Source organism: Lepus europaeus, chromosome 2, assembly GCF_033115175.1.
Source record: "Lepus europaeus isolate LE1 chromosome 2, mLepTim1.pri, whole genome shotgun sequence".
Taxonomy (NCBI): domain Eukaryota; kingdom Metazoa; phylum Chordata; class Mammalia; order Lagomorpha; family Leporidae; genus Lepus; species Lepus europaeus.
This window is the reverse complement of record NC_084828.1, coordinates 132,288,316-132,310,632: the sequence shown is the minus strand read 5'-3', so window position 1 is coordinate 132,310,632 and position 22,317 is coordinate 132,288,316. Positions and strand designations below refer to the sequence as shown.

The following is a 22,317-nucleotide window of genomic DNA, read 5'->3' as shown; positions in this document are numbered from 1 at the left end:
CTCATGCATGAGAATTTGGTTCAACTGTAACTGGACATTGGGTTTAAAGAAATTTCTGGTTTAACAGGTTTCCAATGAAATAACAATGGATAATGAGTGATTGTTATAGCCCTTAAGGTGAATTTTGCAATCTCTGGCTTATGTCACTGATTCCAGCTATAATTTTTACAAACAGGAGTAGAATTCCATATAAATGTAATTTTGACTTTAGTTCAGATAAAGGTATGAAAAAATGTCAGCATCTTAAGTCATCTAGGTGTATCTGCTAAACGTAAGCTGGGTAAAGGTAAATTAGATAAATGTGCCTAAAAGTAAACTTAAGTACTCTTAGCACCCTAAATTCTGTGCAAAGCTTTGGGTTTGTTAACAAATATGTTTTCATTTTTCATATGAAAAATAATTCAAGACTACTTGAAAGTAACTAATGTTAAAATGTGAAAATATCTTGATTTAGAGATTTTTAAAGGATTGGTTCAGTGTAAATCACGGAAATCAGCAGATGGAAAAAGGTCACAAGTATAAAAAATGTGTTCTTGGTAAGGAATATTAAGAATAAAGAAAGGACATTTTTGAATGAAGAAAAGACATGATTTGTAAGAATTACTTTATCCTAATGGCTAGTTTACTATGGAGGGTGTAAGGAAGTCACAGAAAGTTATGAAAGAAATTTTTGAAAACAAAAACTATTAATCTATTTTTCTTTGACATAGAATTAGAATCTGATCCTCTGTTAAAGCAATGAGGTTTTTGCAATACCTATGTTAGTGAATATTTTAAAATCGTCTTAAAATTCTGTTTCAAAACAGCAGCATCTCCTTTTCATAGTTTCTAATTGGTGGCTCTGTCAGTTTCCTAGCCCACTACAGTAAGCTCTCTTCTCTTCCCTAGTTCTGACTTCATTAAAAGTGTTTCAAGCTCTGAGATGATTCTGTGTGCTAACTGTGAAGTTCAAAGTTTTCATTTCTCATTTTGGTGACAGACCAATAAGACATAGATTTTGTGTTCTGTTGAATCTATTGTGTTCTCTACTGTCTCTGTTAAGTTTGATTGTTTAAAAACAGCTGAATCTTTATTAAACCATTTGGGTGGTCACTTTATAGCAATGATCAAACCTGGTCCATAATATGTCATGATGTTAAGGGATCCTATTTCCTCCAGATATTTTAAACCTTCTTGGCATCTTTGAAAGGCATTCAAAAAATCATATTAAAGGTACTGTCAAGATGTGAGGTGGTGCTAAATTTTAAGTTATGATCATGAAAATTGCTACTGATACAAATGTCCTAAAGTTATAAAAGTCTAATTATCATGTTGTGTTGTTATCAAACATGATGGTTATCTTAATGAGAAAGGCTCAGAGTCCTAAAAGGGATAAATGTTCTATAAAATCCTACAGGTGCTTTAAAAAACAGTGTGGGGTAAGCAAATGCCCCTTCTTGTTGGTTAATAGGTTTATAGTTTTAAACATGGCCATTTAAAGTCTTTTGTCATCCATGATTTTGTATTCTTCAAACATTAAATAGCAGATTTACTCCTCATGGAATTTAAACCATTGTTGGTTCTGAGTTTAAATGTGTCCTCTTTTAGGTTCCAAAGGACTTCTTTTTCCCTGACCTCTATTGTGTTCAGTACTTTGGAAAAGTTCTGTGTGGGGAACCGCAGGCTGGCCACCTGTGAGAACCTCCTCGTCTGCATAGCTTGCAGCAATCGGTCGACCACAAGGCCCACGAAAACAGCCAGGTGAAACAGATGAAACAGAATGGACTCTGCATAAACAACTAGGAGGAACCCGGTGAAACAGATGAAGTTGAGGCAGGACGGACTCTGCATAAACAACTAGGAAGAACCAGGTGAAACAGATGAACTTTCGGCCTGAGACTATACGCACCCTTTCATCTGATTGGACGATACCAGCGTGAACTGCACGTGAAAAGAGCCGCTATTGGCTGTGCAGCGGATGCTCCACGGGACTTGGGGTATAAAGGGATATTGGGAATTAGGCTTGGAGCTCCTCCTTCTCTTTTCTTCTCCCCCCACAAGTAAAAAGTTCCTTGAGAACCGAGAAACAGTGACCGTGTCGTGACTATGTTGGACCCTCGTTGGTGAGGGTCCGACAGTTCTGTAAGCACATAAAACAATAATGGAATACAGCTCCAATTGAGACAAAGTATGGTTAATTCAGGTTACTAAGAGCAGAAGTAATTCTAATCAATTAGTAATTTTAAAAAAGTTAAAGATTTTAAGAAGCTGTTACTGAAATTGCTTTATTGTTCTATAATGTATGTGTTACATAGGTGTACATATTGTATGTCTAGGTGAAAAATTTATTAACTCTGTTTTAATTGGACTATAGATAAAATATTGCTCATATAAATTTAAACTGCTAAATCAACCCAAAATACATTTGGGTTCATGTGACCTAGATAAATTTCTATATCAGATGTTTTAAATTTGTTGGTAGAAAGAAATTACTGTGTCTCATTGACATATTTGTGCTTGGGTTTGCTGGTCAAGCAAGTTACACTTGTGTTAGATATTTAAGAAATGCTGCCAAATGCATGTACTCTTGTCTTAAAATTTATAAAAGGCATTCGACCTTTTGGTAAGTGTTTTCCTAAGTTGATTTATTTGACAGTTAAAATTGTTTTCTAGGCCAGCATCGCAGCTTACTAGGCTAATCCTCCGCCTGCGGCGCCAGCACCCTGGGTTCTAGACCCGGTTGGGGCGCCGGATTCTGTCCCGGATGCTCCTCTTCCAGTCCAGCTCTCTGCTGTGGCCCGGGAAGGCAGTGGAGGGTGGCCCAAGTGCTTGGGCCCTGCACCCGCATGAGAGAACAGGAGGAAGCGCCTGGCTCCTGGCTTCGGATAGGTGCAGCGTGCCGGCTGTAGCAGCCATTTGGGGGGTGAACCAGCAGAAAGAAGACCTGTCTCTCTCTCACTGTCTAAACTCTATCTGTCAAATAAATAATGATGATAATAATAATAAAGCCAGGCTTCCCAGATCATTTACTGTCAATAACTTAACATCAATTGAAAACTTAGCAATTTTTTTTTTTTTGACAGGCAGAGTTAGACAGTGAAAGAGAGACAGAGAAATTGCCTTCGTTCCAGTGAACCTGGGGGGGGGGGGCAAATGGTCAATGCACTGCGAAAACCTGGAAAACTTAACAAGGGACATCTGAGAATTAGAGTAATTAGGGTAATGATGTCACTCTATTCTGTAGGGGCTGATAATGATGTTGATTTTATTACTGTCTCTAGGTTTAGCTGAGGTCACCCAAAAGGACTGGAGCTGGCCACAGAGAGTTAGTTGTTTTAGCCATGCTCTACACAGGAGTAGTAAGTCTATTAGGAAAAAACCTTTTGTTTCTCTAAATTCCAGGGTGCATGGTCCAGTTACTCTCCAGGGCACATGGGTTTTTGAGTTACTCTCCCACGATCTGATAAATCCTACCGCTTCAGCCACCTGGTCTCAGGGTCACCAGTCCGTTGGCCTCACTTTCGATGGGTGTGCACTCCTAGATTTTGCCAGATAACAGCCGGCTGCTGCTCCTGCTGGGACACACTAATTACCGCCTGGCTGACATCTACCTCTGCGGCTGACCCACCACCACTCAGCCCTAGAAACGTACCCAGTACTGCACATCTGGACGGGTTCGCAAGTTCTGGGTTGTGAAGGTATCTGGCAGGTTTCAGTGTTGGGCCGCTGGTTCTGTTATGGATAGGTTGGTTACTTGATTAACCCGCCAATTGCCAAAGTAAAGCTCCAACTACTCACTGAGTACCGGCCACTAGAGGACTAGCCCCTAGAAGATGAAGCTTCTAGAGGATTCTAAAAGCGCCCCAAAGAGGAGGGAATGTTATAGACTCCCTCCTGCTTGTTCGGGAGGGACAATAATAAACTGTGCCTTTCCTCCCAATGTCGCTAGTGCTATTTGCAATACAACAGCACACAGGTTCCCGACCAAGGTCATACACAGTGTTTAGGTTACAGGCTGTCCTAAGAGCAGTGGACCGAGAGCCAGGGAGGGTCTCTCCTCGTCCTTCTATCTTCTGGGTCCCAATCTTCTGTCAAATGCCCACAATACCATGCCCAGGGCTCTTTAATTCAGCAACCGTTTTCTTCCTAAACGAGTTCAGGGCGTTGGCCCTTTGAACTAAGCCATTGTATTATCCCCAGCATTTCTTAGCGACTCCTGGGTGTGTGTTTAGTGCCGAGCTGAGCTAGGTGCACCCCACTCAGAGTGTGTAGTCTCATCCTCCAGAAACTTCCGGGCTGCTGTGGGAACAAGGGCAACACCCCTGAAGTGAGAACAAAGGGGTACACAAAAAACGGATGAGCCAGTACTTCAAAGCGTACCCCAAAACCAAATCAGTCCTCCAGGCCAAAGGCACGTGAGGAGGGCCGCACCTCCGCCCGGCTCCCGCCACGCCCTCGCTCCGCCCGGCTGCGGCGGCTGGCGCTCACATGACCCGGCGCCCGGGGCTCGCTCCCGGAAGTGGCCCGACCTCGGCGGCCGGCGCGGGGGCTCCGGGTGCCCGCGGGCCGGGCAGGCCGGGCCAGCCCGCAGCCGGCGCCGGGATGGTGCAGCTGTACAACCTGCACCCGTTCGGGTCGCAGCAGGTGGTGCCCTGCAAGCTGGAGCCCGAGCGGTTCTGCGGCGGGGGGCGCGACGCGCTGTTCGTGGCGGCGGGCTGCAAGGTGGAGGCGTTCGCCGTGGCCGGCCAGGAGCTGTGCCAGCCGAGGTGCACCTTCTCAACGCTGGGCCGGGTGCTGCGCCTGGCCTACAGCGAGGCAGGTGGGTCGCGGCGAGGCCGGGGGGCGGGGGAGAGGGCGCCTCCCAAGCGCGTCCAGCGTCCGGGGCGGCAGCTCCGGGTGGGGAAGGGACGTGATCCTTCCCGGAACTTGCCGGGATAGTGTCGGCGAGTCTGGTGGTTGATGTGGCCAAAGGTGCTCCGCGCTGTGTGGTTGTTGTGGCAACCGTCAAAGTGAGCCAGCTTCGGAGGGGTAGGAGGGGCGGAGACACTTGACTGCCTCTCTGCATCTGGTGGCCGCGCCGGAAAAGCCCGTGGCTGGGGTCCCATGCATCCCCCACGCTCACAAACCCGCCAGTGCAGAGAATTTCAAACACATACGAGAGTAGGCATAGAGAGAATAACATCCGAAGTCTCCAGGTAGTCCCAGCTTCAACAGTTACCCCAGCTCGGGGCCAGATCTTTCGCATCTATTCCAATCCTGTCGGTTGGTGAAACTCACCTTGCATGCTGATTTTCAAGTGTGGGTAAATGGAACGTGGGCCTAGATTGCCCGCTCTGCTGTCTTACAGAGCTGTGGGAGCATCGATTACACTTTTCCACCAGAAATGTGGAGCGAAACCAAGGGGGTATTATGTGGCTGTATCCTTCGTTTGGGAGAATGCCTTTTCGGATTACCGAAAGATTCTCCCTAGGATTCTTTGAGCTGCTTAATACGTTTAAGCTTTGATTCCTTCTGTTCAGGAGAGGTGGAAAGTTCAGTGTTTATGGTGCAAAATCCCCTGGCTGGGTACTAATGAAGTGGAGAGAGCCAGCCTGGAGAATTGGAGAGCTCTCCATAATCCCTGCTCAGCAGTTAGTTCCGTGTGAATGCTGAATCTCTGTTTTAAATTAAGTTGATTTATTAGATCAGTGATTTCTAGACTTAGAGGTTTTGTGGATCTGATGAAAACTATGAGGTTACTATATATAATATCCAACTGTTCATTTTGTCAAGATGTGTGTGTGTGTGTATGTGTGTATAATATATTAAGATGCATATTTTAAAATGAAAAGCCCTACTTGTGTTTATGGTCATCATTGTTTATAAAATAAAGAAACACCTAGCACCAAACATTGGATCCTTTGAGTATTGTGACCAGCTTGCCATGCAGTCATTTTTTTTTTTCTTGTTTTGACTGATAACGTCAACCGAAGCCTGCACTGGGCCACAGGGCTGTTTGAAAATCACTCATGAGCTCTGTAGGTTCCCTTTCAGATTTGGGTAGTTCTTAAGAAATCTGTTCTTGTTGAACCTTTGATAGTGTTGGTAGTTTCCCTTTTCACCTGCAAGAGTTCTGCGGTGTGACAGGCTCCAACTGCGGTGTGACAGTTCCAACTTTAGCATGTGTGTAAAAGAGGCCCACAGGCAGATACATGAACCCATAGCGCGTCTGCACAATTTGCTCCATTCTCCCAAATAGTCCCTTATTCTATAATTTGAAGTAGCAGGCATTATGTAAAACCTCTAGCTTTCTTGCCTCTCTGTGGTGTCTTCTAGGATCTTTGGATCCCACTATATATGCATAAGAATTACCTGAGGAGCTCACAAAAAGTCAGATGCCCATGCCACTCCTCAGAGATGCAGTGTTTGTTTCTCTGGGGTGAGATCAGCCTTGGGGTGAGTCTAATGTGCAGCCAGGGTTGAGAACCTCTGACTTTGAGCCCCACTGGCCACAGGAGGCCGTGAGTGGCATGACCAACTCATGAATGAGGCATTAGAGAACAAGGATGTTTTTATAATGTGTTTGGCTGCCTTAAAGAAAGATCAGGAGTCATGGAGAATGTCATTAGCCTCATAGGTCATATAGCTCAGGGGCAACTTTCAGTGCACAGCTTGAATTTCAGCCCCTGGGTTCAGCTCCTATTAACTGACGCATAACTGAACATCAACAGGGCTGGCTCCTGGCTCTGCAAACCTCCAGATAACTTGTCTTCCACTTCTCTGCCTTTTCCTTTTGGCTCCTTTCTCCTGATCACAGTAACAAGGACATGGGATTCCTGCTGTCAGTGCCCAGTGGTCATCCTCTGTAGCAAATCTCCCCTTGTCAAAACTGGAAAGAATATTACAACAGCCATTTGTATTGACTGTAAATGCTTTCAGGTCTCTTACCCAAGCAGAAAACATTTTGAAGTTTGTTTTCTTTTTTTACAAATCTCTACATTGGCCGGCGCCGTGGCTTAACAGGCTAATCCTCCACCTTGCGGCGCCGGCACACCAGGTTCTAGTCCCGGTTGGGGCGCTGGATTCTATCCCGGTTGTCCCTCTTCCAGGCCAGCTCTCTGCTATGGCCCGGGAAGGCAGTGGAGGATGGCCCAAGTCCTTGGGCCCTGCACCCCATGGGAGACCAGGAGAAGCACCTGGCTCCTGGCTTTGGATCAGCGCGATGCGCCGGCCGCAGTGGCCATTGGAGGGTGAACCAACAGCAAAAAGGAAGACCTTTCTCTCTGTCTCTCCCTCACTATCCACTCTGCCTGTCAAAAAAACAAAAACAAACAAACAAAAAACCACAACTCTACATTAGCTGAAAGCTAATCTTTTATAAAATTGGAGGCATTCGAGAGAAAACAGATAACGTTTTTGAATAGATCGTCAGTAAGGGATGTGTATGTGAAGGGAAGAACCAGGTAACTGAGAACTCAGTGCTCCTTAGGAAGACCTTATAGCCAAGATCAAATGTGGGCAACTCTGGTGGTGGACATCTGTTTAGTAGGTTGCTTGGTTGGTGGGAAAGAAGGTCAAACATGACCACATGGTTCTTTTTGCCTGTCTTGAGCACAAATGTTATTAAATCAGCACTAGCCCGTCTGCCCCCTTCCCAAGTCCTACTTTCCCTCAACTTTTTTTTTAAAGGTTTATTTTATTTATGTGACAATTATATATTAGAGACAATTATATAATTAGAGAGAGAATCTTTCATCCACTGGTTTACTCCCCAAATTGCTACAATGGCTGGGGCTGGACCAAGCTGAAGCCAGGAGCCAGGAGCTTCATTTGGGTCTCCCACATGGATGCAGAGGCCCAAGGACTTGAGCCTTGAACCAGCGCCCATATAGGATGCCAGAATTGCAGGTGACTCCTTAACCCATTGCACCACAGCACTGGCCCCCTCGCAACTTTTATGAAATCATAAGGTATATTTTGATGCTTTGTATATTCTGTCTGCCTGTGATGTCAATTTTGTCATAAGAGTGGAATGTTTTGGGGCCAGAGCTGTGACGTAGTGGATAAAGTTGCTGCCTACAGTACCAGCATCCCATATGGGAGCCTATTTGAGTCCTGACTGCTCCACTACCGATCCAGCTCTCTGCTATGTCCTGGGAAAGCAGTAGAAGATGGCCCAAGTCCTTGGGTCCCTGCAGCATCATGGAAGACCCAGAAGAAGCTTCTGGCTCCTGGCTTTGGATCAGCTCAGCTGTGGCCATTTGGGGAGTGAACTAGCGGATGGAAGATCCCCCCCAACTCTTTCTCTGTCTGCCTCTGCCTCTCTGTAGCTCTGCCTTTCAAATAAATAAATAAATCTTTTTTAAAAAGGTGAAAGTTTATTTAAAAAATCAGTAACTCTCAACCTCAGAGTCAAAATGATTCTGATTTTTTACAAATACTTATATGAGAGAGGGAGAGACAGAGAGATCTTTTGCTGGTTTGCTCCCCAAGTAACTGCAATTACAGGTGCTGGACCAGGCTGAGGCCAGGAGCCAGGAACTCCATCCTGGTCTCCCAAGTGGGTGGCAGAGCCCATATATTTGAGCCACCCTCCTCTGCTTCCCCAGACACATTAGCAGGGAAGCTGGACCAGAAGTGGAGCGGCCGAGACTTGAACAAGCATTCCAGTATGGGATGTTGGCATCCCCAAGTGGGGGTTTAGCCTCCTATGCCACAATGTCAATGCCTAATGATTTTTTTTTAAAAATTTATTTATTTGAAAGAGTTGCACAGAGAGAGAGGGGAGGGAGGGAGGGAGAGAGAGAAATAGAGAAAGAGAGAGAGCTCTTCCATCCGCGGGTTCACTCTCCAATTGGCTGCAACGGCTGGAACGTGCCGATCAGGAGCCAGGAGCCTCCTCCGGGTCTCCCACATGGGTGCAGGGGCCCAAGGACTTGGGCCATCTTCTACTGCTTTCCCAGGCCATAGAACAGAGATGGATTGGAAGTGGAGCAGCCAGGGCTTGAACTGGCACCCATGTGGGATGCCAGCACTGCAGGCGGTGGCTTTACCCGCTATGCCACAGTGCCGGCCCCACTTAATGATTTTTTTAATCAATGAAGACAGAAGCTATTGTAAGAAATAAAATAAAGCACTAGACACAAAATACTTTAAAATTTTTGGTTCTGTGGCTGGCAGTGGCACAGAGTTAAATGACGCCAGTATCCCATATCAGACCGCTGGTTCAAGTCCTGGCTGCTCCACTTTGATCCAGCTCCCTTCTAATGTGCCTGGGAAAACAGCAGAGGAAGACATACTGCTTGGGCCCTTGCCACCCATGTGAGAGGTCAGGGTAGAGTTCCTGGCTCCAGACGTTTCCATGGCCCAGACTTGGCCAAGCAATAAAAATTTAGGTTTTTTTTCTTACGAAAGATTATAAACTCTACAGAATCCTGTAGATTTATGTCCCCTCTCCAGCCGTTTGAGAGAGCATTATGGGAGAATGAGTGTTGGCTCTGGAACTAGCCAGACCCAGATGGTAAGTTCCAGCTCCGTCGTTGTTGGCTCTGTTGGCTCTGTGCTGTAGGCAAGTTACTTAGCCTTAGATTTCTGATCTATAACATGGGAAGGGAGGGAGATCCAGATCCTGAAAGGCTGTTGTGAGGATTAGCTGCGGGAACTCTAAAGCTTTTATCATAGCCTTGTCAGATAGACATGCTTAGCAAATGCTAACTCATCACTTACTTAATAAATAATCTGAAAATATGCAATGCAACATGAGCACCATCTATAATTTGCTATTAATATTAGTTGATGTGTGAACTTTACCAGTTGTAACAGGCATATATTTATAGATACCTGAATTAAAAGATTTGATTGTAATGGAATATTCTTAGTTTTAAAATTCTTTTTTTAAAGATTTATTTATTTGAAAAAGTTACACGGAGAAGGAGAGGCAGAGAGAGAGAGAAAAGTCTTCCATCTGCTGGTTCACTCCCCAGCCAAACGCCGGAGCTGGGCAGATCTGAAGCCAGGAACTTTTTCCAGGTCTCCCATGCAGATGCGGGAGCCCAAGGACTTGGCCATCTTCCACTGCTTTCCCAGGCCATAGCAGAGAGCTAGATCGGAAGTGGAACAGCCAGGACTTGAACTGGAGCCCATATGGGATGCCAGCACTGTAGGCGGTGGCTTTACCTGCTATGCCACAGTGCCAGCCCCAGTTTTAAAATTCTTTAACCAACTTGAAGATGATACCAAAAGTATAGGCAACAAAAGAAAAACAGATAAATTGGACTTGGTGAAGATGAAAGATTTTTGTGAATCAAAGGAGAGTAGATTTTCAGTAGATTGAAAAATCAATTCATGAAATGGGAAAAATTTTGCCAATCATATATTATAAGGATTAATATCCAGATTCTATTAAGAACTACTGCAACTAAAAAAAAAAAAACAAAACACTTTGACTAAAAAATTGGCAAAGGACTTGAGTAGACTTTTTCCAAAGAAAATATGTAAATGGCTAAACACTCATGCCAGAGGGGCTGAACTTCACTAATCATTAGGGAATTCAGATCAAAACCAGAATAAGGTATTGCCTCACACCCATGGGGATGATTATTGTAAAAAAAAGAGAGAGAGAGAGAGAGAGAGAGAAGTGTTGGAGAAGATGGGGAAAAATTGGAACCCTTGTGCATTGCTGCTAGGAATGTAAAATAGTCATTATGGAGAGCTGTGTGGTGGTTCCTCAACACAATTAAATACAGAATTATCATACAATCTAGTAATTCCACTTCTAGGTAAATATGCACAGTAACTGAAAGCAGGGACTTGATATGTAAGTTTCAGTGTTCATAGCAACAAGAACCAAAAGATGGAAGAACCCAAAGGCTTTCTACAGGTGCACAGATAAATAAAATGTATATACATAAATTAGGTTGTTGCTCAGCCATCAGAAGGAATGAAATTCTGACACATGCTGCAGCTTGGGTGAACCTTGAAGACATTCTGCTAAGTGAAATAAACTAGTCACGAAAGGACAAATGCTGTGTGGCTCCACTTATGTGAGGCACCAAAAGTAGTCATCTCCATAGAGATAGAAAATCGAAAGTGGAGTGTTGGTTGCCAAGGCCTGGGAAGAGGAAGAAATGAAGAGAGATGTTTAATGAATACAGAGTTTTTAGAAAGATGCAAAAGTTCTGGAGATGGATGATAGTGGTGGTTGCACAGCCGTGTGAATGGAATCAATGCCACTGAGCCACAGGCCTGGAAACAGTGAAAGTAGTAAATTTTATGTTGCATGTCTTTTTTTTTTTTTTTAAAGAGTTATTTATTCATTTGATGTTAAAATTACAGAGAGAGAGAAATCTTCTCTCCGCTGGTTCACTCCCCAAATGACCACAACGGCCAGGGCTGAACCATGCTGAAGCCGAGAGCCAGGAGCCTCACCTGGGTCTCCCACATGGGTGGCAGGGGCCCAAACACTTGGCCATCTTCTTCCGCTTTTCCCAGGCCATTAGTAGGGAGGTAGATAAGAAATGAAGCAGCTGGAACTTGAACCAGAACCCACAGGGGATACCAGCATCGCAGGGGGTGGCTTTACCTGCTATGCCACGACGTCAGCCTGCATGTTGTATATCTGTGACCACAATAAAAAAATTTTAAAAATCATTTACTGAGAAAATTTTAGGAAGATAGGGGCCTCAAAACATTTTTTTCTCCCAGATTTTAATTTATATTTGAAAGGCAGAGAGCCAGAGAGGAAGTAGGGGAGAGGGATTTCCTACCTCTGGTTCTCTCCCCAGAAGTCCACAACAGCTGGGGCTGGACCAGGTGGAAGCCCGGAGCTGGGAACTCAATCTCAGTGTCCAGGTGGATGGCAGGGACCCACGTACTTGAACCAATACCACTGCCTTCCAGGGTGTGCATTAACAGGAAGCTGGAATCCAGGCCAGGGCTGGGACTGGAACCCAAGTACTCTGGTAGGGAAGGTAGGTGTCCAAAGTGACAGCTTAACTGCTGTACCAAACATTCACTGCTCAAAGCATTCTGTGGACCCTAGCTCCATCCTACCTATGGAGCAAAATGAACAAACTGATGGCCCCTGTAAATTATCTTGAGTATTTACGCATTCTGCCAAGGTCTCCAGAGGAAGAATAGGTTCAGACTCCATTCTGTGGCATCAAAGGAACTGGCGTCAGGAGAAAGCTTCTCTCCTCTTGAAGGCTGCATCATGGTGGAGAAGAGGAGAGCCTGGGCAGCTCAATGCCTGTCTAGAGAAAGTGGATACAGCTGCCTGTTCGCTGCATTTGCATGGGAGAAGTCACTAAAACAGCAACATTTCGATTTCAGTTCATTGGCAAAGGGCTGATTTACTTGAGTATTGATATAGTAAGTTATGCATTTGGGAGAACTGAAGTTACTGCGTCTACGTACCCCATCCATAAAATTCTAAAGATTAAAAATTTAAGTAAGGGGCTGGCGCTGTGGCATATAGTAGGTTAAGCCTCCGCCTGCAGTGCCAGTATCCAATAAGGGTGCCTGTTCGAGTCCTGGCTGCTCCATTTCCATTCCGGCTCTGTGTTAATGGCGTTGGAAAGCAGTGGAAGATGGCCCAAGTGCTTGCGTCCCTGCACCCATGTGGGAGACTCAGAAGAAGCTTCTGGCTTTGGATCGACCCAGTTCTATCCGTTGCAGCCATTTGGGGAATGAACCAGTGGATGGAAGACCTCTCTCTTTCTCTGTCTCGCTCACTCTTTCTCTCTCTCCCTCTCTCTGTAATTCTTTCAAATAAATAAAATAAATGTTTTAAAAAAATAAAAGATGCTGCTTAGGAAACCTGCATCCCATATTTGAGTGCTGGTTCAAGTCCTGGCTCCACTTCCAGCTCCAGCTTCCTGCTATATGTATCCTGAGAGACAGCTGATATGGCTCAAATACTTGGGTCCCTGCCACCCATGTGGGAGACCCATATTGAGTTCTGTACTCCTGGCTTCAGCCTTGGCCAGTTCCAGCTGTTGTGGGCATTTGGGAGATGAACCAGCTGGTGGAAGATCTCTGCCTCTTTGCCTTTCAAATAAGTAAAAAATAAAACAATACACATTGACTCCAATATTCTCACCTTTGGCAGTGTAGGCAATTAAAATAAACCCTCCAGTAAGTGAATATACAGGTTTAGGCCTGTTTACCACAGTGTGAAGCAGAGTGGCAAAAGACTGGAAATTCATAAATATGTATCAGCAGGAGAGTTGTTGAATAAATTCTAGCACTTGTATATATAGAATATTTTACAAATATCAGAGAGGGTAGATTGATAACCATGTGCTGAGATGGAGAGAGATTTATTGATAATTTTCTGAAGTTGAAGATTTTAAAATATATCTAGTGTGTTTATATTTTGGTTTAAAAATGCAATACTGGGGCCAGCACTGTGGTGTAGCTGGTTAAGCCGCCACCTGCAGTGCGGGCATCCCATATGGGCACCAGTTTGAGACCCGGCTGCTCCACTTCTGATCCAGCTCTCTGCTATGGCCTGGGGAAGCAGTGGAAGATGACCCAAGTGCTTGGGCCCCTACACCCGCGTGGGAGACCTGGAAGAGGCTCCTGGCTCCTGGCTTCAGATTGGCGCAGCTCTGGCCATTGCAGCCAATTGGAGAGTGAACCAGTGGATGAAAGACCTCTCTCTGTGTCTCTCCTTCTCTCTCTGTGCAACTTTGCCTTTCAAATAAATAAATCTTTTTTAAAAATGCAGTACCACACGGTGATCTATGTTTACAGCTTGTGCAAGAGAAAAGTATTGAAGGGCACACACTAGGCTGCATGTTAACATGGGCTTCCCAGGAATAGTACTAAGGGGGGAGATCATTACACTTTTTCATTTACTGTTTTGACTTCTTACAACAAATACATGCTTTTTCTTGTTTTTCAGAGTTGTGACTTGTGGGAAGCGTAGAGGTTGAAGTGCAAATTAGGTCACAGTAATACTGTATCAGGAGAGCTTTGTTAGGCCTATAGATTTCTAAGTAATCAGAATTAAAATAGGGAATAAAATATAGAATTTTAGTGTATTAGATGAATAATTAATAGGTTAAGGTTAAAATGGGAAGAACTTCTATTTCAGAACCTCAGTGCCTCATGTCAGCTAAAAACAGATCTAAGATTTCATTACTTAGGGTTTTGTTCTACTCAGTCTTGAATCCAACCATTCATGGTAGGATTCATTGATAGTTTCATTTCATGCCAGCAAAGTAAGTGGTGGTGTTTTAATTACAAGTTCTCACTGTAATCTTATTTCCTTTTTAGGAGACTATTTGGTAGCAATTGAAGAGAAAAACAAAGCTACATTTCTACGTGCTTATGTGAACTGGAGAAGCAAAAGGACTGAAAACTCTCGCGTGTGTATCCGGATGCTTGGGCACCATGTGGAGGTGCCTGTCAGCGAGAGCTTCCGGGACCAGATGTCCATAGTTGAAATGCCGCTCTCTGAGGCCCCCTTGTGCATTTCCTGCTGCCCCGTGAAAGGAGACCTTCTTGTTGGCTGTGCAAATAAGTTAGTCTTATTTAGTTTGAAGTATCAGACCGTGAATGAGGAATTCTCAATATTGGACTTTGAGCGTTCTTTAATTGTGCACATAGATAGGATCACTCCTGTTGAAATTTCTTTTTGTGTTGGCTATATTGCTGTCATGTCAGACTTAGAAGTCTTAATCCTAAAACTGGAGTCAGGCACTAAAACTGGAGAGAGAGGTAACCACCATCCCCAGAAGCCCAAGAGTGCACTGAGACAGACAGAAGGTAAATGATACATTTCATTTGCTTTCTTATTTGGGCAGAGAGAAGACCTTCACCTGAGGGCTCTAATCTCAATGGTGCCATGCAGCATTCTTTATGGGTTTAGTTATTCCTGGTCCCTTTATGGCTTTGCTGTTCATATCTTGTTCTGAAGCCTGTAAATGTGTGTCTGTGTGTACAGCCACTGCCAGAAGAGGGACTCTTAGTCCTTGATCTTCTATTTATTAGTTCAATAATCTTGGGTTAGTAACAGCATCTGTTAGTTTCAATTTCCTTGCTTATAAATGGGAATTATAGTATCTGGCCTGTTGAATTTTATCATTTGTTGTGAGGAATAAATGTTGAAGTGCTAAGACCTCAGAAACCACAGTACCTCAAAAATGTATAGAACAAGTGAATACATGAATAAAATTTATTATATTTCTATGTCACTAGTGAGACAACATTGTGCAGTCTTACTTTCCTTCAAGCAAGCAGTAGTACTTAAAAGTTGTTAAATTCTGAATATTTTATTTTTTAAGGTACCAGCAATGAAACCTCACAGCTAGAGTCAGATGACTTTGTTATCTGCCAGAAGCCCATGGAGCTTCTTGGTGAACAAAGTGAACAGTCTGGAATATCTGTTACACTGGAGTCTACAGGGTTATCTGATGAAAAAATAAAATATTCCCATGTTCAGCATCTGTTTTATAGGTACGAGAAAGCTTTTTATTCATCAGTAGTTAATGTGTCCCCGCTTAAAGCACATGGAAATTAGATTTCTCCCTCTCTCTTTTAAACCTGCAGACGTTTTGCACCTGATATTTCCTTCTATGTCTTAACGGATGACATTAAGTTGCATTCCCTTCAGCTGCTACCCATTTACCAAACGGGTGAGTACGGCAGTGCTGCAGGACAGGAGGTGAAGCGCTCTGGGCTGGGAGGGGAGACCAGTGTGGATAGTAGATTTGATTCTTCTACTGTGTCTGCTTAAGTTGCTGGACACATTTCTTAGCAAACACCATGAGTCCCAAAAGAGAAGTTATGTTTTCTAGGAGAAGTGAAAGCTTGGAGAGGATGTGACAGACAAAACTGATTTCCCTTTTTGAAATGGTCTCCAGGCTCAAAAAGGGAAATCAGAGCCCAATGAGAGCAGAGGTTTATCTAAGTGCCAGCTGATTGTTTGACAAAACTTCTGATGACAGCCTTGTGACTAAGAAGGAGAATGTGGATGGAATGGAGATTCCTTTGGAGCGTGGTTTACAACACTGCTGCATGTTAAACTTACATGATTATTTAAAAAAAATACTGATGCTGAAGCCCTGTAGGCTGCTGATTCCGACATCACTGGTCATTTGTGGGGCCTGAGTGTATGTATTTTTTTTTTAAAGCTCTCTAGGAGTCTAGTGTGCAATAATTTGAGAATCACCAATTGCTATACACGTAGCTCTGGCCAGTTGAACACTTTTAGATGGCTTCTAGAAAAAAATATAAATATTATTCTGATTAGATGCCTTTATAGCTTTCATTTTTATCCTTTCTCTCAGTAAACATGTATTGATTAATTACGCTGTTGAGAATCGCACTGAATACTGGGGAACCAGCAATGAGCGAAAGCAAGCAAAGTCCCTGCACTTCTGGAGCTAACTGTCTTAATGGGAGTAGGCAGCCATTAATTGAATAATAACAGTCACACTTACACTGAAATGAATGCTGTGTGAGAGCCTGTAACAAAATATCCTGACTTTGTCCTGCGGTCAGGGAAGGGCCCCTGAGGAAGAGGACCTCCTGAGGGGTGCATTGGGCTGGCTTGCGAGTAGGAGTTGGTACAGAGGAGAGGAGAGGCCCTTCTTGGTGGAGGAGGCAGCCAGGCTGTATGGTGAGGGGAGAATTTTATGTCTGAGAACTGAGAAAAGCAAAACTGAGTAGAGCAAAGGAGGTGGGTGTAAGACACGGCTGGACACCAGACAGGACCAGTCACCCTGTAAGCTGTTCGTCCAGTGAGCTGCCCATTGCCCTTGGAATAAAACTCCAGTCCATTCCCATGGTCTACGTGGCCTTCACCCCAAGCTCACCCCTGTTTCCTGTTCTCTATCTGGAGTGGCCTTCCTCTCTCAGACGGGTCAAATACACTGTGGTCTAAGACCTGTTATTTGCCTTTTATAGGCTTAGAAGTACTTCCCTCTTATCGTGCATGACTTGTGCATTTAGGGTCATTTAATTCACAACTCACATGTAACCTTGAGGTGGGTGTTGTGGCATAGCAGCTTAAACCACCACTTGGGACTTCTGCAGCCCATATCAGAGTGCCAGGGTCAGGCCTTGAATCCAGCTTCCTGCTGATGCAGGTGATGGCCCAAGTACTTGGGTTCCTGCAGCCCACATGGGAGACCTGGATGAAATCCTGGGTCCTGGTTTCTGCCTGGCCTACCCTGGCTATTGAGGGCATTTGCGGAGTCAACCAGTGGATGGAAGGTCTCTCACTCGATCTCTCTTTCTCTGTCACTCTGCCTTCCCAATAAATAAATCTTTAAAATATATATATATATAACCTCATCATGGAGGACTACCCTGATCTCTAATTTAAAATATCTTCACACACTATGGGATCCACTTGTTTATTCTTCATCCCAGTTCCCATCACTAGAATGAAGGCTTTGAGAAAGTAGTTGTCTCATCTTGTGTGCTATTTTATATATTCCTAGAAACATACTTCCGCTAGGTGCCTAATGACTATTTACTGAATAGACAAATGAATAGATGGGTGTATTTGTATTTGAGCTGGCTATTATAGATGAATAGAAGTTTTAGAAGATGGAGATTTTCATAAGATACTACACGGGGGAACCAGCATGTGCAAGGTATAAGGAGATACCTGTCTGGAGATTAGTGAGCAATTATTTGGCTGGAGCACCCATGTGTGCAGGAAAGAAGATGGTTGACTTTGGGCTAGTTGTGGAGGGTACAGAACTGGATTTCTGGTACTAAGGAGTGTCCTTGAAAGAGGTCAATCAGAGGAGTACTTTTTATTTATTTTTAAATATTTATTTTATGTATTTGAAAGGCAGAGTTAAGAGGAGGGAGAGGAAGAAAGAGAGAAAGATCAAGAGCTCTTTATCTGCTGGTTCATGCTCCAAATAACTACAACAGCCAGGGCTGTGCCAGGTCAAAGCCAAGGAGGCCGGAGCTTCTTTGAGGTCTCCCATGTGGGTTCAGGGGCCCAAGCACTTGAGCCATCTTCCATTGCTTTCCTGGCACATTTGCAGGGTGCTGGATTCAAAGTGAAGCACCTGGGTATTTATTTATTATTTAAAGATTATTTTAGTTGAAAGGCAGAATTACAGGGAAGGAGAGGGGAGACATAGGGAGAGAGATTTTCCAGTGCTGGTTCACTCCCCAAATAGCCTCAATGGCCAGGGTTGGGCCAGGCCAAAGCCAGGAGCCAGAAGCATCATCCAGGTCTCCTACTTGGGTGGCAGGGACCCATCTTCAGCTGCCTTCCCAGGTGCACTAGTAGGGAGCTGGACTGGAGGTAGAACAGCCAGGACTTGAACTGGTGCCCATGTGGGATGCAGGTGTTATAAGTGGTGACTCCCAAAGGAGTACTTGTTAAAAAAATCGTGAGAATTTAAACTTGCAGTCACCTATACAGAGAAACTAGTACAGTAAACTCCCTTCTAGCCGTTCACAGCTTCAGCAGTGTTGCTCGTGACCGTTCCTGAGCCGTGCCAGGTTATTTTGATGTAAATCTCAGAGTTCATACCATTTTATCCATAAATATTTCAACACATATCTCTAAAAGAAAAAAATTGTTTTATTTAAACCAAAAACACCATCTCACATTTTCACAAAAATTCTTTGATTTCATCAAAATGTCCAATCAGTGTTCAGATTTCTCAGATTGTCTAAAAAATTTTTTTCTATAATTCATTTGTTTAAATCAGATTCCAAATAAGTAAGGTTCATATATTGCCATTGGTTGCTATGTCTTTTTTTTTTTTAAAGGTTTTTTATGGCTCACACCAATTCTTTTTAAATTTTTATTTATTTATTTATTTTTGACAGGCAGAGTGGACAGTGAGAGAGAGAGAGACAGAGAGAAAGGTCTTCCTTTTTCCGTTGGTTCACCCCGCAATGTCCACTGTGGCCAGCGCACTGTGTTGATCTGAAGCCAGGAGCCAGGTGCTTCTCCTGGTCTCCCGCACAGGTGCAGGGCCCAACACTTGGGCCATCCTCTACTGCACTCCCAGGCCACAGCAGAGAGCTGGACTGGAAGAGGACTGACTGGGACAGAATCTGGCTCCCTGACCGGAACTAGAACCTGGTGTGCCGTCGCCGCAAGGCGGAGGATTAGCTTATTGAGCTGCGGCGCCAGCCGGTTGCTATGTCTTTTGAGTTTCTTAACATACAAGGGGGAAAAAAAAAAGAAAAAATATACAAGGGGCTTCAAAAAGTTTATGGGATAGTAGAATTAAAACAAGTTTATTTTGGTGCACAAAAACTTTGAAATCCTTGCATAGTTTTTTTTTTATAATATGTGTTTTGTCATGGACCTTTTGAAGACTCCTCAGATAGGCTCTCCCTTCCTTTCTTTGTCTCTTTTCATTGCAGCATATTTTGCAAGAAATTGTATTTTTAAAAAATTTTTAAAAATTTATTTGACAGGTAGAGTTACCGATATATATATAGAGAGAGATAGAGAGAAAGGTCTTTCATCCTCTGGTATACTCCTCAAATGACCACAATGGCCGGAGCTGAGCCGATCGGAAACCAGGAGCCAGGAGCTTCCCCCAGGTCTCCTGTGTGGGTGGCAGGGCCCCAAGCACTTGGGCCATCTTCCACTGCTTTCCCAGGCCATTAGCAGAGAGCTGGATTGGAAGAGGAGCAACTGGGACATAAACTGGTGCCCATATGGGATGCCGACTTCACAGTGCCCACCCAGAAATTGAATTCTTACTCTAAAATTTCCTACAGTCTAAATTTTACAGATTGACTCCTCACGGTGTCATTTGGCATGCTCCTGTATCTGCTGTATTTGCATGCAAGTTGGCACTTAGAAATAACTGCCCCCTGACTAGTATATCAGCCTAGCTATAGCTTGCTATTGAGTTCCTGAAATGTGACCAGCTTACCTCAGTTTAGAGCTATGTAGAAATATAAAATACACACAAGATTTCAAATACTTAGTAAAAATATATAAAATATAAAATATTTCTTTTTTGTTTATTGCTTGTTGAAATGATGTTTTTGATTTGTTGGAGTCAAACAATATTATTAAAATTTCAGCTATTTTATTTATTTGCATTTATTTTATTTATTCAAAAGACAGAGAGTTAGAGAGAGTTAACTACAGAGAGAGAGGTCTTCCATTTGCTGCTTCACTCCTGAAATGGCCACAATGGCCAGGGCTGGGCCAGGCGAAAGCCAGGAGTTTCTTCTGGGTCTCCCATGTGGGTGCAGGGGCTCAAGTACTTGGGCCATCTTCTGGTGGTTTCCCAGGCACATTAGCAGGGTGCTGGATAGGAAGTGGAGTGTCTGGGACTTGAACTGGCACCCATATGGGATGCTGGCACTGCAGGAAGTAGCTTAGCCCACTGAGTCACAGTACTGACTCCCTATTTTTATTTTTTAAATGTGATTACTAGAAAACTTTATAGATCTGGCTCTCACTGTATTTATAATGACAGTGCTGATCTAGACTCAGAATTAGACAAATATTACTGTTACTTTTTGGTAACATAGTATGTTGAGCTGTGTTGGAAAACATGTGGTATCTGGGCAACCCTTTTGGGGATGTTCACAGCCACTGAAGATTGTTAACTAAATTTGTTAATTTAATAGGGCTTGCAAAATGATGCTATTCTAATTATATCACTCCTGTGGTACTGGCATTCTTCTATAAAGAGTAACTTCCCCGTAGCAACTCGGGTTACTCACTGATGAAGTCTACCTAGAAAAGTCCAAATATTGATTCTTTTTATTTGCTGGTTTGCTGGTACTTATTTCTTTGATTTTTGTGTGCAGGTTCTCTTACATCAGATGGAAAAACCTTGTCTCAGGAAAAAGAGTTGCTGAGTCTCTTCTGTTTTTTCTCGTTACCTCACGTGGGCTATCTCTACATGATTGTCAAGTCTGTTGAGTTAATGTCCATCTACCAGTACCCAGAGAAGGCTCAGCAGGCAGTGCTCACACCACAGTTTCTGCATGTCATCACAAGGTACTGTGACACAGTCACTTGTTGGCCTTGAAGTCACTTATTTTTCCATAAATTCTTGAAGTGCTCACATGAATCTTGAACTGAGAATTATCAGAGTTGATGGAGATCATCATAAATTACTGAATTACATCTGTCTTTTCAGACCTGTCTTTTGGTGGTCAGTACCTGCATTTTGAATAATAAAGATTCAGACTCTGTTCTTGTCTTTGTTTCCTTAGACTGGGTGGGGATCCTTGGAAGGAAATCTCAGGTTCTTCCTAAAGGAAGATTTTCATAAGGGATTCTAATAAACGGTTAGTGGCACCAATCAGAGTGTCTCTTTAGATTCCTTTTTAGATTGCCTAAACTTTTTTCTCTCTCTGCCTTGTTCTTTCAGTATGAGTTATTTCCAATTGTTCAGAACTATGAAGTGCTGGAAAGATGATCTGATTCCATCGCCCTCATTAGTACTGGTGGGGAAGTAAAGACAGAGAGAGTGGAAGGATTAGCCAGTCATGTGGCTGCTTAGTGACAGGTATCTTCTGAGTTCCCTTACCCCAGTAGGCCGTCAGGTAAACTGGGATCCTAACTGGGGTTTGATCTCATTTCCTTTCATCTCACTGATGCATTTAGTCCTATTTCCTGTTTTTTGAGCTTAGATTATATTCAGAGCATTGCCTTGGGCCCTCTGATCAAGCACCTTTGACTGAGGTACACCAGCTGCTTTCTAATGCAAGAATGTAAGGCCAGAGACACCCACTAGAGGCACAGACACTTTGAGGCTCCTGAAAATGTGTTAAGATTTTGGAGCGGGTGTTGTGGCACTTACTGGAATGCCAGATTGAGTCTTGGCTACTCTACTTCTAATCCAGCTATCTGCTAATGTGCCTCTGGCATCTCTGTGGGAGAGCAGGATGGAGTTCCTGGCCCCTGGTTTTGGCTTGGCCTAGACCTGGTTGTTGCAGCCATTTGGGGAGTGAGCCAGCAGATGGAAGATATCTCTCTTTCTTCTCCCCCAACCCCGCCATTCAAATAAATCTTTCAAAAATATGTTAAGATTTCATGAAATTGGCATAGATATAGGGAGAAGGGAAATTCTGCCTGAGTCATGTGGAGAAGTTTCATACAGGTGATTGTATTTGAAAAACCTGTATTTGAAAACTAGTTAGAATTTTGACAGATGTCGATTAGAAGACATGGGCATTACAGATAGTGGGAAGACTATAAACAAAGGTTATATCCAATTTTTTTATTTTTTTATTTTTTGGACAGGCAGAGTGGATAGTGAGAGAGAGAGACAGAGAGAAAGGTCTTCCTTTTTGCCGTTGGTTCACCCTCCAATGGCCGCTGCGGACGGCGCATCTCGCTGATCCAAAGCCAGGAGCCAGGTGCTTCTCCTGGTCTCCCATGCAGGT

The 22,317-nt window shown here is 43.8% G+C and overlaps 1 protein-coding gene across 2 annotated transcripts in view; it reads left to right on the top strand.

Annotated features, from left to right (window-relative positions):
- Positions 1-4,561: 4,561 nt before the first annotated feature.
- HPS3 (HPS3 biogenesis of lysosomal organelles complex 2 subunit 1) overlaps positions 4,562-22,317 on the top strand; it is a 46,073-nt gene continuing 28,317 nt past the window's right edge. Inside the window, exons 1-5 of one of the 2 annotated variants that reach the window (XM_062213290.1) lie at positions 4,562-4,798; positions 14,239-14,730; positions 15,249-15,420; positions 15,514-15,599; positions 20,731-20,923. In XM_062213290.1, coding sequence (XP_062069274.1) covers positions 4,582-4,798; positions 14,239-14,730; positions 15,249-15,420; positions 15,514-15,599; positions 20,731-20,923 — 1,160 coding nt within the window. In that variant the 5' untranslated portion in view covers positions 4,562-4,581. The remainder of the gene's footprint in view (positions 4,799-14,238; positions 14,731-15,248; positions 15,421-15,513; positions 15,600-20,730; positions 20,924-22,317) is intronic. The other variant, XM_062213283.1, reaches the window with a different exon arrangement.